Source organism: Erithacus rubecula, assembly GCF_903797595.1.
Source record: "Erithacus rubecula genome assembly, chromosome: 14".
NCBI classification, from domain to species: Eukaryota; Metazoa; Chordata; class Aves; order Passeriformes; family Muscicapidae; genus Erithacus; species Erithacus rubecula.
In genome coordinates, this window is record NC_136666.1 from 7,728,855 (window position 1) to 7,742,543 (window position 13,689).

The following is a 13,689-nucleotide window of genomic DNA, read 5'->3' on the forward strand; positions in this document are numbered from 1 at the left end:
GCACTTAAGCATCCCACTTTTTTTTATCTTGGGAAGACAGTGTTTGCAGAATTTTCTGCTATAAACACAACCACTATTGCATTGAGAGTTATCCTTCAAAGGTGCTTTAAAAAAACACTCATGGCAGAGGCATAAAATACAAAATATAAAATCTTTGCATAAATACACTGGAGGGGCATCAGCCAAAACTCATAAAACAGAACTAGTGAGAGCTTTTAAATTAGAAGACACTTCTGATCACCTGCCCTCCTCTCACACATTCATGGGCCATGTAACACCACACCATGACTTCTGCATGAAGCTTGTGACCTCAGGATGAATTTCAGCAGTTTTCAGACAGATCCACACACTTTATATAAAGCCTTTATGCCAGGAATTATATAACCTTGGAAAAATGTTCCAATGGTTAATGGCTTGGAATCCTCAAATAGGAATCTACACTTGGGTGGGAAATGAAGGAAACAGAGCATTAAAAGTGTATTTTAATGAAAAAATAGATTATGACATGGAATATTCACAGTGGGCTTTTAATTGGTGGTGGTGTCCTTCCATCCACTTTTCTATATTTAAGACCAAAGTCAATCCTCATACCTTAGGCTGGAGCAAAAATTGCCACTCCTTTTCTCACTGACTACAGCAGTGACCAAATGACTTGCTTAGACAAGACATTCAATTTGTAGGCACTGAGTCCATTTTTAAATAACCATGGGAACTGTCAGTGTCACTTGTCACTGCCCTGGACACCAAGGACACATTGATATGCCACAACTTTTTTCAAGAAATGGAAATGGCAGTTGCAAGAGAGTACAAGGTAGTATTTGGCTCAGAGCTCTCTGCTGTACATTTGGTAGCTATCAGTGATTCTGAGTGAAGTTACAAATCTGGATGTGTGAATTGTTTATTTCCTACAGCTCTGAATTGAGTATGTTTAATCTTCCCTTTGCTTTTTTTATTTCCTGGTATTCTTCTTCCTGCCTGGTGCTGGGCTTATCTCATTTAAAAGCAACACAAAGATGTCTCCATGCAGGATCCTATAGGTGCTGGCAGCTTCCTTGAACAAAGAACTCTTCAAACTTCAAATTGCTTTTGTCACAATATTTATCATGAGGAATTTGATTTCCCTTTAGCTACCGGAGATGCAAAGAGAGAAATGAACTAGTAGGTGGAATATCTCATTTTGTATCCTGCAGGGAGACATGCCCTCACAGAGCTGTTCTGTCCAAAATCCACTCAAGAGTGTGTTTCTAATACAGACCTTATTGATTGAATTTTATTGGAATTTTCCAGGCAGCAGAATGGATCTGCTATTTATGCCTCTGGTTATTATTCTCAGTAAGTGACAGCTTGGACAGCTAAGTAATTCTGGATAAATGTGGGCTTAGATATATATATGTATATCATAAGGTGAAGTGCTCCACATGTCTGGAAATAACACAAGGTCAGTTATTTGAATAAGCTACTTTTGCCCACCTATCCACATTAGTTTAACTCAGACATGTCCTTCAGACTTCCAAGTTCCTGATGTTCTTGGGCTTGGTCCAGGGTGAGAGAAGATAAACTCCAGTCAGGGAGGTATTCAGCTTTTTGTTTCTCCATGGTTTCTACGGTCTCCAGACTATCTCAAAATGTGAGCCTAAACCTCTCTCTAAGCCATTATGTGCTGAGAACATGGGGTGACAATTCTGCCTCTCTCCTGATGCAGCTGTAGCTTCCTTACTACCTGGATTGGAAACTGCACTTTCCATGTTACCCCTGGAAGAACAACCCCTGCCATCCTTCTCTGCAACATCCCTGCAGGAATCTTGTCCATTTGGGGGCCCAGTTCTACCTCACTCTCTCACCTTACCAAAGGAGAGCTCGAGCAATTCCTTTGTCTCTCTGGCAGCTCCACAGTGGAGCCCTGAACTGGGGCCATGCCATGGATAAACCAGACACTACCAAGTGAAAAAAAGTGGCTTAGGGAGAAAATGGTTTGAATGGAGATTTGGTTGGAAGTCACAAGTCTGGGGACAGTGAGTTCTGTGCAAAAGGCAGAGGCTTTTTGTAGGACTCTCAGCTCCCCACTGTGCCCTAGAGTCCCTCCTGCCCTGATCCCGTGTGAGGAGTGGCCCTACCTGATGAGGATGATGAATAAATCCCCACCTGCTGAGGATGGTGAATAAATCCCCACCTGCTGAAGATGATGAATAAATCCCCACCTGCTGAGGATGGTGAATAAATCCCCACCTGATGAGGATGGTGGCTAAATCCCCACCTGCTGAAGATGATGAATAAATCCCCACCTGGAGAAGATATTGGCTAGATCCCCACCCGAGTAGGATGGCAACTAAATCCCCACCTGAGTAGGATAATGGCTAAATCCCCACCTGGTGAGGAGGGTGGCTAAAGCCCCACCTGGTGAAGATGGTGGCTAAATCCCCACCTGGTGAAGATGGTGGCTAAAGCCCCACCTGGTGAGGATGGTTGGTGACTAAAGCCCCACCTGATGAGGATGGTGAATAAAGCCCCACCTGCTGAGGATGATGAATAAATCCCCACCTGGTGAGGGTGGTGACTAAAGCCCCACCTGATGAGGATGATGACGGAGGGTGTCTGCGCCATGGCCCCGATCATGCTGCAGACACACATCACACACAGGAATGTCAGGAAGGCCTCCTCACAGCCAGGGCTGGGGCATTTGCCAGGAACCACGGTGGCGTTTTCAGCAGGAACCGAGGTGAGGCACGAGCAGCCACTGAGGTTCTGCAGAGAAACACAAGGAGTCAGGAGCAGGGGGAGCTGTGATCCCCACCTGTAACAGGCTTGTCAGTAGCAACGCCTAATCCTCTAATGGTCAATTAAATAACTCCTAAGTGCTTCCTGGCGGGGGGTTTGGGAGGAATTTCAGGAGCATCAGGGCTGACGTGTGTTGCCAGCAAGGGAAAGCTGTCCCTTGGCTTGTTTCTTTTCTTCTGCTCCTTTCAAGTCTCTCCCATAAATGTCACCGTGACAAAATTATTACCCAGTTCTACCTCTTTGAAGGAGAATAAAGAAACAATCTGTGTCTCTGTGACAAGGAAGATCCCCCCATTACGGTTCTAATTACTTTCTTATTTACCTCTATCCTCTTGCAATTAAACTGAAGCACATTAAATGCAGGTAAATCTGCAGCCCTGTTCCTGGCTGCAGGTTTGGGGCCAGCCTCCAGCACCTCACACCCTGGGAAGGAGCCACCCACGATGGGTGCTGCAGCTCACCCAGGGCTGAACCACCACAGCCTGGCAGCACAGACACTGCAGGACTCAAGTGCACTCCAGGGCTAATAAATGACATCTGGTTCAGAGGGATTTGTGTTGAGCTAAAAGCTCAAGTCAAGCAAGATAAACTTTATCAATATGTGATCAGAAGGAGGGTGGAATGACTGCATTTCGCTTTGATCTCTCCAGCAAGCACAGGATGTGAAAAGCATCTTTGTTTGCCAGTCACAGATTTAAGGATTTACTTTTTTTTCCTCATTTTTCCAACTCGCCCTCCTGAATTTCTGAGTGGGGTGTCTGTGCAATTAAGGCACACAATACCACCAAGAAATCCCTTAACGAATACAGAAAGAAACAGTCATTAATGATTCATGGCTTGTCTTCACAGGCCCGCTGGGTTTGCAGGTCACATGTTTATATGAGGAGTAACGTCATAAAATATAACATATTTAAAAGCAGCTGAATCTTCTCCCCTTCCTCTCTACCATGTGCAAGCAGAAATTCCTCTGCTTTTCTGCCAAAGGGGTCCCCTTAGGACCATATGAAAGCACACTTTCTGGTTCACTGCCTCCAAAGATCAGCAGGGATACTACTCCAACCTTTCTGACACCAATCTCTTTCTTCTGCACAGGAGTCAAATCATTTTTTCCCAACTAAGTGCACAAAGGGCAAGAGAGACTGTGGAGCAGAACTCCAGGAGAGCTGGAGCAGACATGCAGGTGCCTTTCTGCTGGCAAGCAATAATTAACATAACAAATTCCTGTGCTGTGAGTAAGAAGCTGACACCTGAAGGCTCCAGAATGGTAACAATTAGCACCACTTAGGTGGCATCTGCACAGACAACAGGAATTTGTAGCTCCTAGCTCTTACTGCAGTGCATTGGTAGCCATCAGCCTGGGCAAGGCCCTGTGGATCAAAACCCATGTAAGTCTGGAAAAGTATATACCTGAACTGAATAAACCTTGGACAAAATTCCCATCACAGCAAACATGCAGAACTGGGTGTTTATTTCCCATGGGCTCTCATCAAGGGACAGAAAGCATCTGTTTCAGGCAGTGGTGGGGCAGACTGTCCTCACACTGGTGTGATTTTTTTACAAGGCAGATCTTACCTTCCCCCCCTGAAAATTTGTCCCTCAATCTGCTTGTCCTAACACTTTGCTTCAAGGTGCTGGCTCAAAGTAGTGTGAGTGCTTTGCACCAACTGCCTCAGCTTGCTTAGCACTGCACCTCATCCTTACCTGGGAGATCTTTGATCTTTTATTACACAGTATGCAACTCACAGACATCAAACAACGAAACATCAAAGATGGAGTTATAACTTTGTCCTGTGGAGAGGCAATTTTTTGCTACCTGTGCCAAACTTCTGTAGATCCCCTTGTCTGCAACCCCAGTGCATTCAATCTCTTGTTATCAGAACCTTCTGCTACCCAGCAACCTGCACAGCCAGATTTATGTGTGCCTGTGAGGCTACACAGATGCAGAGTTTACACCTTTAACAGCAACCTGACTTTGGTGTGATTATCCATGCAAATTACCCACTGTTTTAATTACTCATTTTTTAAGCCATGGCTCTGACTGGTACTTCAGTGCAAAGCTGTGAGGTGCCAGCACAGTAACTCCAGCCTGGAATTCATGTGTCTCCAGCCAAAATGCTGAGAGAGTCAATGGCATCAAACAAAAAAACATGTGGTATGCAAGGGTCACTCCCAGGAATGGCTTGAAAGAATAGTTCTTGGGGGTGCCAGAGCTCTGCCTCCCAGCACTGATATTCCTATGGCTTTATGGACAAGTACACCTCTGGAATCAGCTCAGTAAGAGAAAAGGAATGAAAAAGAAAAAAAAATAACTGAGCTACACATTGCTTTTAGAAATTGTTCACAGAGGAAAAGTGAAGAGAAGCAGTCAGAAACGTAAAATGTAGTAAAGTTAAATAAAGCATTCAGAGAATTTTATGTCCCAGTAAAAAGCAACCCTTGGCTCATCACAAGCACGTAACATTCACAAGACCCTCCAGACAGGTCATTACCTGGATTATGGGTTTAAAACTTGGTTTGGCAATTTGGCTTTGCCTCAAGGCCATTGCATGGCCAAACTGGTCCATAATTCTTGATAATGCCCTTTCCAGCGGATGCTATTGCTTCACCAATTTGTGTTCAAAATGTTACTGCAAAAAACCCCCACAAAAGAAAGAGATGAGAAGAACCCCAAGGATGACAACAAAAAGGCAAAATAAGAAAGAATGAGTAAGAGAGAGCATGAGGCAGAGTGAGTTTTTTGCAGAGAGGTTTGCTCCTGCAGAGCACAAGGTCAGGCAGCTGCAGACTGAAGGGGCAGAGCTGAATTTTCATTACCACACTTCTTCCAGAGCAGCCAGGGCTTTGCCCTGCACTGCAAGGAGATCACTCCCATGCTCCAGCCACAGACCAACACCAGCTGTACACTTGCTGAAGGCTTGGTGAACTGGTGAGACACAATTCTGGGTGCCTGAAACAAGCTGGTTTCCTGTGAAAATCATCCTGCTGCCATCTCAGGTGTGGAATTACTGGGAGGAGGAGGAGGAAGAAGAAGGCAGGAGGTAACACCTTCACGTGTCACACATTGATGTAGATCCTTGTAGGGCTGCTGAAAGCTCAAACTGTGGTGTTTCAAAGGGATGCCTGCATCTCTGAGGCTGGAGAGGGAATGGAGGAGATGTTTAAGCAGGACAAGCTCACAGGTGATCTGGGTGGGGAGGCTGCACTGCCAGCAGCAAGTGCCTGTCAGCAGCACTCACATGTGCTTTGTCTCTGGGGCAGGAAGGGAGGTTTAGTATCTCCTCAAAGAGGAAGGATGAAGCCATGGAGGGATAATTGCATGTGGTGAGCACTGATGTCCCTGTAGGCACAAACAGCCCCTGTGACCAGGCTGACCTCCCAGACTCCACACAGCAGTGATCACCAGGCCTGGCACAGCCCCAGGCAGCGAGCAAGGAGGCAGGAATCCCACCAGTCCCCACCCACAGGAGCAGCAGGCACTCATTTTCAGCATAACCCAGAAGGCATTAACATTTCAGCAGCAAAAAATGAAAAAGCTGGCTTTTAAGATACTGTTAAAATTTTTCCCCATCTTTATACAGAGATAGTTTGGTCTTTAAGAGTTTTCTAAGGGAAAAAAAAACCTCTCAGAGAGAACCAAGAAATGCAGAGTATCTTTGGATGGAATCTCTGCTCCCCTGATAACTGCTCTTGCTGCTGCCTCAGAGCAAAGCAAGGAAAGAGAGAGAAGCAAGAGCAGTTAAAGGAAAGCTTAAACAAGGGTGAATAAAATCAGGATCTGCTCACAACTGTCTAGGAACCAGACTCAGGGAAGGACCAAGAGGAAAAAGATGAAAAGGGCTGGGCAGGACACACATGGGCAGGTGGAAAAGAGGGTAGATGAGGAGCAGCAGGATAAAAGAGAAGTTCTGGTTCCTCAGCTGGTCCCTTCTGGGCTAGGAATCTCCTGCAGAGGATGTGTCCTGCCACTGGAAACCTGTGCAGATCTCTTATCATGTGCCTGAGGAGAAAACAGGGCAGGAGGTTGTGAGATCCCATCCTGCTCTGTGGGTGACCCTGGCAGCTGCTGCTGGACAGAGTGGGCATTTATGGAACAGAGTGAAAAAAACCCAGGGGCTCAGGCCCACTGGGGGTGTGGGGCCAGTTTTTGGGGGTGCAGCCACTGCTGGCTGTGAGTGAGCTGCTCTACCAGACACACAGGAACCTCAGTCACTGAGCTCCCAGAACTGCTCCTACAGATGAGAGGCCCCAGGAAAGCTCACTCACCGTGCTGCTGCAGCCAGCAAAGCAGGCAGATAAGTATGTGACCCCGTCTGCCCCACACACTGGAGTGAAGGAATCAGTTTGGCATTCACAGTTGTTATTGCAGGGGGAATATGGGTCCAGAGATGAGGTTGGAGTTGAGCTGTAAGACAAAGAGAGAAAGAAATTAATGGACAGCGTGGTATCAGCCAGCTTTTCCAATTGTTGCCTCACAAAGGTGCTTTTGAGGGGGACAGATAAGGCAAACACATTACAAAAAGCAGTGGAGGCTTTTTCTGTATGGCCAGCTGGGTTCCAGCTCTAAGAAATTCAGGCTACAGCCTCTCCTTGGAGACTGAAATGCCATAGCCACTATCTCCCTGCAAAAGAGAATCTAATGCAAGGCTTGGGCTGCCCTGCAATCTTAACAAGAAGCCTCAAGGAAACACAGACATGCTGTGGATATTGCTCTGTGTTTTTCTGCAACACTGTAAGGAGCTGACAGCCTGAAGTTGTCATCTAAAAGAGTTGCCACTGCATCCAGGAGCACTCAGGAAGAAAATACCAAATAACTCTCTCCAAGTCCTGTGAGTACAAGACATAACAGGGTTATGTGGGCCTCATTTCTCATATTAAAATGGGCCTGCAGCCACAAACACTGTCTCTTCACCATATCTGCATTTCCAGGCATCTAAAACCTGGTTCTACAAATTCCCCTCAGGCACTTAAATCAATGTACAAAGCAGAGCATGCCAGGACAAACCAGACCCAATACAACAGGACTGGCACCTTTTGATTCAGTTTGACTGAATTTCATATTTTAGGTACTCAAAATCTGCAGGTACTCAACTCTCTCATTGATGAGTGGCATGGAAACATCCCAGACCAAGAGCCCATACACATGTGCTTGCTCTATGGCTGTCTGAAGGCCAGCACTGCCTGTTGAGGACACTAACATGAATTTGAGTTGGTAAAGCTCCCTGAAACTCTCTGTGGACTCACTTGTTTCCATAGGGAACAGTAACCCCTGCCACAGGTCCTGTGTCACAGCCCAGGAACAGGAAGGACACGTAGCAAGCTGTGGACACCAGGTTCACCAGCATGGCCATCCTGATGGCTCCCAGAGCAGACAGGCTGAGCTTCTTCACCAAGAGGCCACCCAGGAATATGCCCAGACATGCACATGGGATTGCTGTCATCCCTGCAAGTGGAAAAACCAGTTAGCAAGAGGCATGAGTGAGCTACACAATGTGACAGGGCTGAACTCTCCAGCAGTCAGGTCTGGGCACTGGCATGAGAAACCTTGCAATGACCAACTGCTGGAGTAGCACCAAGCTGGGGCTGCCCAAAAAAACCAACAGATGCAAACAGGCATGCTGCCTTGCATGGAGGAACCAGGATCTTCTGCCAGTTCTCATCCATGCTGGAGGGGATGCCAGACTTGCTGAGCTTGGCCCAGCCTAGCAAATAAAGCAGCAGCAAATAAAGTCAATAATTTTCTGAGGTGTCTGGAGCTTTGGATGAGCCCTCCTGGTGTGACTCACAGAAGTCTGATCTTCAGAGATTAGGCAGGAGCAAGTACCTGAAAATATGAAATCTCCCTAAAAGAATTTTCTTACTGTGAAATGCGAAATCACTGCCAGAAGTGACTCCCTTTCCAGCACAGACAGAAATTACCACACTATGGTTGTCTGGGCTCACTTCTATCCCTTTGCTGCCAATTACACTCCAGATCTCACCTGCCTGAACTGTGTTTAGAAGAGAATCCCAGTTCTGGCATTTCTAGACTCCCTTAAATGCCACGTGAGAAATCTGATTAGAACTTTGTTTAAACAAGTTGCTGTGAGAAGCACAGAGATATCCAAGCCTCCTTTCCCACTGTCAGGGCAGGAGCAGGATGTGCTCTGGCTCAGGGGTGATCCCCTCTTTGCTGGCCACCCAGCTGTACTCACATGCTGACTGCCCAGCTAGCTCCCACCAAACAGCTTTTTCCCTTCTCCCACTGGGTCAACAGTGAAGTTACTTTCCTTTGCCAAGCCTTTAATTTTCAGGAAAGATGGAATAGCCTAACAACTTTGAGGCCTCTGGCCTTCTGTCAAATTGTATTAAAATTTACTAGCAAATTCCTGGGTTGCTGGGGGAGGCAAGGCTGACTGCAGGGGATTGTTTCTTTTGGAAAACCAGGCCAAAACCAGCAGATATCAATGAGTTTATTAACAGGGAAATAAAGAACTGTCAGAAGAGCAGCTTGCAAACTCCTTGTTATGATATGAAGATCCACCCCTTTCCTGATGTCCCAGTTTTTGACAGATCACTGCCAGCTGCCCATCTGGTGAGCTGGGGTCGCAGATCATCCAAGATCAACTTGCAGATATCTTAATTGGGTGCTGCTGAGAGAAGGGCTGTCATAAACAAATGGCTGGGCCTGCCTGGGATGAGCAGCAGCAGAAAATAAATGAATATTCTGCCATCAGTGTCCTGACAGGGAACAAATGAACACTGAGAAATGTAGAACGTGAAATCACAGCAGCATGGAATGGTCAGAGAGAAGGGACATTTGAAAGACAACCAAGCTGCACTAACTCAGGTACCTGAACTGCTCATTGCAATCTTGTCATTTCCAGGCCAAGGGGAAAGCAGTGACTAACAGGAGAAAAAGGGTTCCTAATAACAGGAGAAAAAGGGTTTCCTAACCCAGACTGAGATGGGCTGCAGAGCTGTGGGGCACCAGAGCCATGAGATGAGCAGTTCAATGTGCCACACTATCCCTTAGAGAGTCTGAGGCCATCAGATGGGCCATTTCTGCTGCAAACAGGCTCCCACAGCCTCCTCTCCTGGCTCTCCCAGCGGGGAGGGGATGCATCAGGGGAGAGCACACTGCAGGAGAAAGGATGCTGGAGGTCTGCTCTGAACCCTGCAGCCATGGCACAGCTGAAGCCCAACATTCTCACCCACAGACACATTTCCACATGTCAGAAAAGTCACTTTTTGGGCAGCCTAACCAGCGAGACTGGCAGCAGCTACCAGCCACACTGAGTGTTTTAAATACCTTTGTGTGCTGGGGGTCTGGTGTGGCTGTGTTACTCACCCAGGAGCTGGTTGGCAGAGGAGGTGGTGAGGTTGAACTGCTGCTCCAGGTACTTGCCCAGGAAGGCAGCAAAGCCAGCCACCACTGCAATCTCCATGCAGGCTGCCAGGATGATGCAGGTGAACACGGGGTTGGACAGCAGGTGCTTGGTCACTTTGGGGATCACTGCAACACAGCACAAAGGGAGAGGGGTTTTGGTGTAGACTTTACTTGAGGTGCTTTCTCTCTTAAGGGTAAACTTCACGTCAGGAGCGATTTTCTGTTCTGCACAGACAAGCTGCTTGAAATGTGGGAACACCAGAACAAAGTGAAAACACCCAAACAGTGCCACCTAAAGATTCCAGAACCAAGAGGGTGCAAAAAGAAATAATCTATGATTGTTGACTCCTACAGATGATTTTGAAAATTGGAAGAATAAGAAAAATATCCAATATTGCTTTTTGTTTCCCCCATAGGGAAGTCAATTAAATTCTGGTGTGATCTTTCTTCCCCTTTTCTTTTTGGTGCCTGTTCCCCATCAGTGCTGTATTCAGCATAAATTCCTGCAAGGTTTCAGACACAAACTAACCCAGCTCACATCTGGCTTTTCCTTCTCCTCCCATCCAGATTTGCTTCATTTCCCTATTCCAAACTGGCTCACTCACTGATGGTCACCTTCTTGCAGCTCATGTGGGTGTTTTCAGCAAGCTGAATCTCTCTGGCTTAGCCTGGCCCATGGATACCCATAGCACAAGGGTTCTCCTGCCTGGGACAGGCTTGCCAGTCTGTGTGTTCCCACAACCTAAAGCTTCTCCAGCCACCCAACACCTTCCATGTAGAGCCTCCCATCCTTAAGAGGGTGGAAGAGGATGAGCTGAGCTGTTCACTGTGTGGGACACACTCACGTGCCTCTGGTTTCACAACCCCTTGGCTCTCCCCTCCCAAATCATCAGTGTCCAGAGTCCTCTCTCCTCCAAACCCATCTCAATTTCCCATAAGCAAACATGAGTTACCCTACAAAGGCAAATCTGGCTAATGGATCAGATCTCACGTTTTCTACTCCAGTGAATGTTTTAATTATTGCTGAGATAACACAGCTTGAAGAGGAGAGCATCCCAGCACAGAAGAGAGCCTTGCTTTGTCTCAATACCTGATGACTAATTTCTCCCTGAATTAAATGTGAAAATCATTAAGTTTGAAAATTACCTTGATGTAGTGTAGTGAAGCCTCAATGGACCCCTATTTGCATTTTGAAAATCTATCCCCCACATTCCCTGTGGTGTACCAGGGGCTGGCAGATGATGTTTGTCTAGTGCTGGCTTATGTTCTCCCTCAAGGAATTCTTTTTGCACTGGCCACAGCAGGGAATGCACGGCTCTTTGTCAAGGCTTTGCTTGGGTGTCCTTGGTTCTTTCTTGAGGACAGTGGAAAAAGGGGTAATAATTAGGTTTGATCTAACCTTTATGGAAGAGATCACTCCACAGTTTCTGGTCTCTTTAGATCAGAAATGTTTTTCCAAGCTGTATAAAATTCCTGCTTCCTGAAGATTTAGTGAAAATAATTAAGGTGCAAGAGGCATAGCAATTTTTAGCACAACAGGGTGAGGGGGAAAAAAGAGGAAAAAAATATGTGTGGGAGGAATGGGGATGGGGGAATTCAGACACAGATAAATTTCAGAAACCACCTGCTGCTTCCTTCGGTTATTTGGTGGCCACCTACAGAATTTCCCCTTCTTGCCAGGAAAAATATAGAAAATGCAAAGGTGGACTTGGCAGTACTGAGCTTGAAAAGCCATATTTAAGGTATTAATGACTGTTGTGCCTCGGGAGTTCAGTTTGTTCAAGATTAATGGATTCCTTGAGATGTAGCTTTGTGCCAATTTAAATCCAAAGACACTAAGGTCTAGCTCTAACTTCATCCACCCAACAATAGTGATGACAGCCTGCCTTTTGCAGGAGGGAGTTAAAGATCATGGACATTTATTTCTGAAGTTGGCACCCAACCATCACGCACTACCAAGGTCAAAATTAATCTTCTGTGCTTGGGGTGGACAACAAAAAATTTGCAGAGTTATTGCAGCATCTCACACAAGAGAGGAGCCCCTCAAAAGTGCCTTGTCTGGAGTGCAGGCTCCAAGTCACAGCACTTCATCTAAAGGGGCTACAGGAGAGCTGGAGAGGGATTTTTGACAAGAGTGTGCAGTGACAGGACAATGACTAGTGGCTTTAAGCTGAAAGAGGGAGGGATTACATTGGATATAAGGAAGAAATTCTTTACTGTGAGGGTTTGAGACACTGGAACAGGTTGCCCAGAGAAGCTGTGGATGCCCCTGGAAGTGTCCAAGACCAGGTTGAACAGGGCTTTGAGCAACTGGTCTAGTAGAAGGTGTCCCTTCCATGAAGAGGTGTCTGCAAAAAGATGATCTTTAAGGTCCCTTCTGACCCCAATGTTTCTGTGATTCTGTGATTCCACAATCACTGCCACTCCTTCCTGTGAGTTTTCTGGGACAGATCCTGTCCCCTGCTGCATGTTTGATCACTGTCTAGTGCAACAGGACTCTGTACCACAGCCAGCATGACACAAAACCCAGTGCAAAGAGTGCACAGACAACTCAAGCAGTGTCTGTCAGCCTCCACCATCCCCTCATCCAGGGCCAGCTTATTCTCTTTCATCTTCTAAGGGAAATGACAGGAGGTTCCCTACAGAATTGAATATCCTTTCATCTTGCCACTGCCATTTGTTAAGATCAATCATTTGACACCGGCTGCTGCCTTATCTGTCTCAGTTCTTGGGGTGAAATACCTCTGGGAAAAAAGTAAAAAGTCAGCAGTGAAGTTTAAAAATCTCTCAATGGACTGGAGCGACAGGCTTTCAGCTGCCTAGCATATGGTGCTGGGTATGGAGTGGGAATAAAAATGCCTGATGGGGGACAGTGAAGCCCTGGGGAACACAACAGCTATGGATGGTGCTTCCCCACTGCAGCCAACTCAGCAGAAGTCATGGGAAATGTTGCCCTGCACCTTACTGGCCCAAAGGCTACCTGAACACTTTGGAGCACCTTTGCAGCTGTAAATCTCAGCTTAAGCCCATCTGCAAAGTGGAGAAAGTCTTTTGGAATCCAAAGAGTCTCAAAAATCTACTTGGAGAGCGCTGAAGCTGCAGCAGCCAGGGCACAGACAGACTCAGCTCCCCTCCCAGAAGGATGAGCCCATTTCCCATCCTCATCCCGATGCGCTCCAGAAACGGCGGCAGAAAAACAAATCCCACTGCCCTGGCAAACACACTGACAACACAGCAGCTCTTCTCACTGCTGAAGCATTGTAATCCCAACTCTTCAGCCCACCCATGTGCAGTGTTGGCCACGGGACGATCCACAGGCTGGGAGGATGTCCTGAAGCTCTCCCAGACCCCTCACCAAGCCCTGACTTCCCACCTTTCCACACTCCAGCAACACCCGTGCCAAGGCACCAGAACACCCTCCCTGCCTCCCTCCGTGGGGGCTCTGTGGGTGACAGCCAGGGGCTTGACAAATGCACACACTTATGTACACCAAGTAGCTCTGATTTGTCACTGCACATCGGGGAGCACCGGGGATAATTGGCAACCTC

The 13,689-nt window shown here is 46.9% G+C and overlaps 1 protein-coding gene across 1 annotated transcript in view; it reads right to left on the reverse strand.

Annotated features, from left to right (window-relative positions):
• The window catches only part of SLCO3A1 (solute carrier organic anion transporter family member 3A1), a 129,431-nt gene that overhangs the window by 6,382 nt on the left and 109,360 nt on the right, over positions 1–13,689 (reverse strand). Inside the window, exons 5-8 of the mRNA XM_079317622.1 lie at positions 10,103–10,267; positions 8,017–8,215; positions 7,039–7,177; positions 2,567–2,742 (exon numbers count right to left, since the gene is read on the reverse strand). Of these exons, the coding sequence (XP_079173748.1) occupies positions 2,567–2,742; positions 7,039–7,177; positions 8,017–8,215; positions 10,103–10,267 (679 nt within the window). The remainder of the gene's footprint in view (positions 1–2,566; positions 2,743–7,038; positions 7,178–8,016; positions 8,216–10,102; positions 10,268–13,689) is intronic.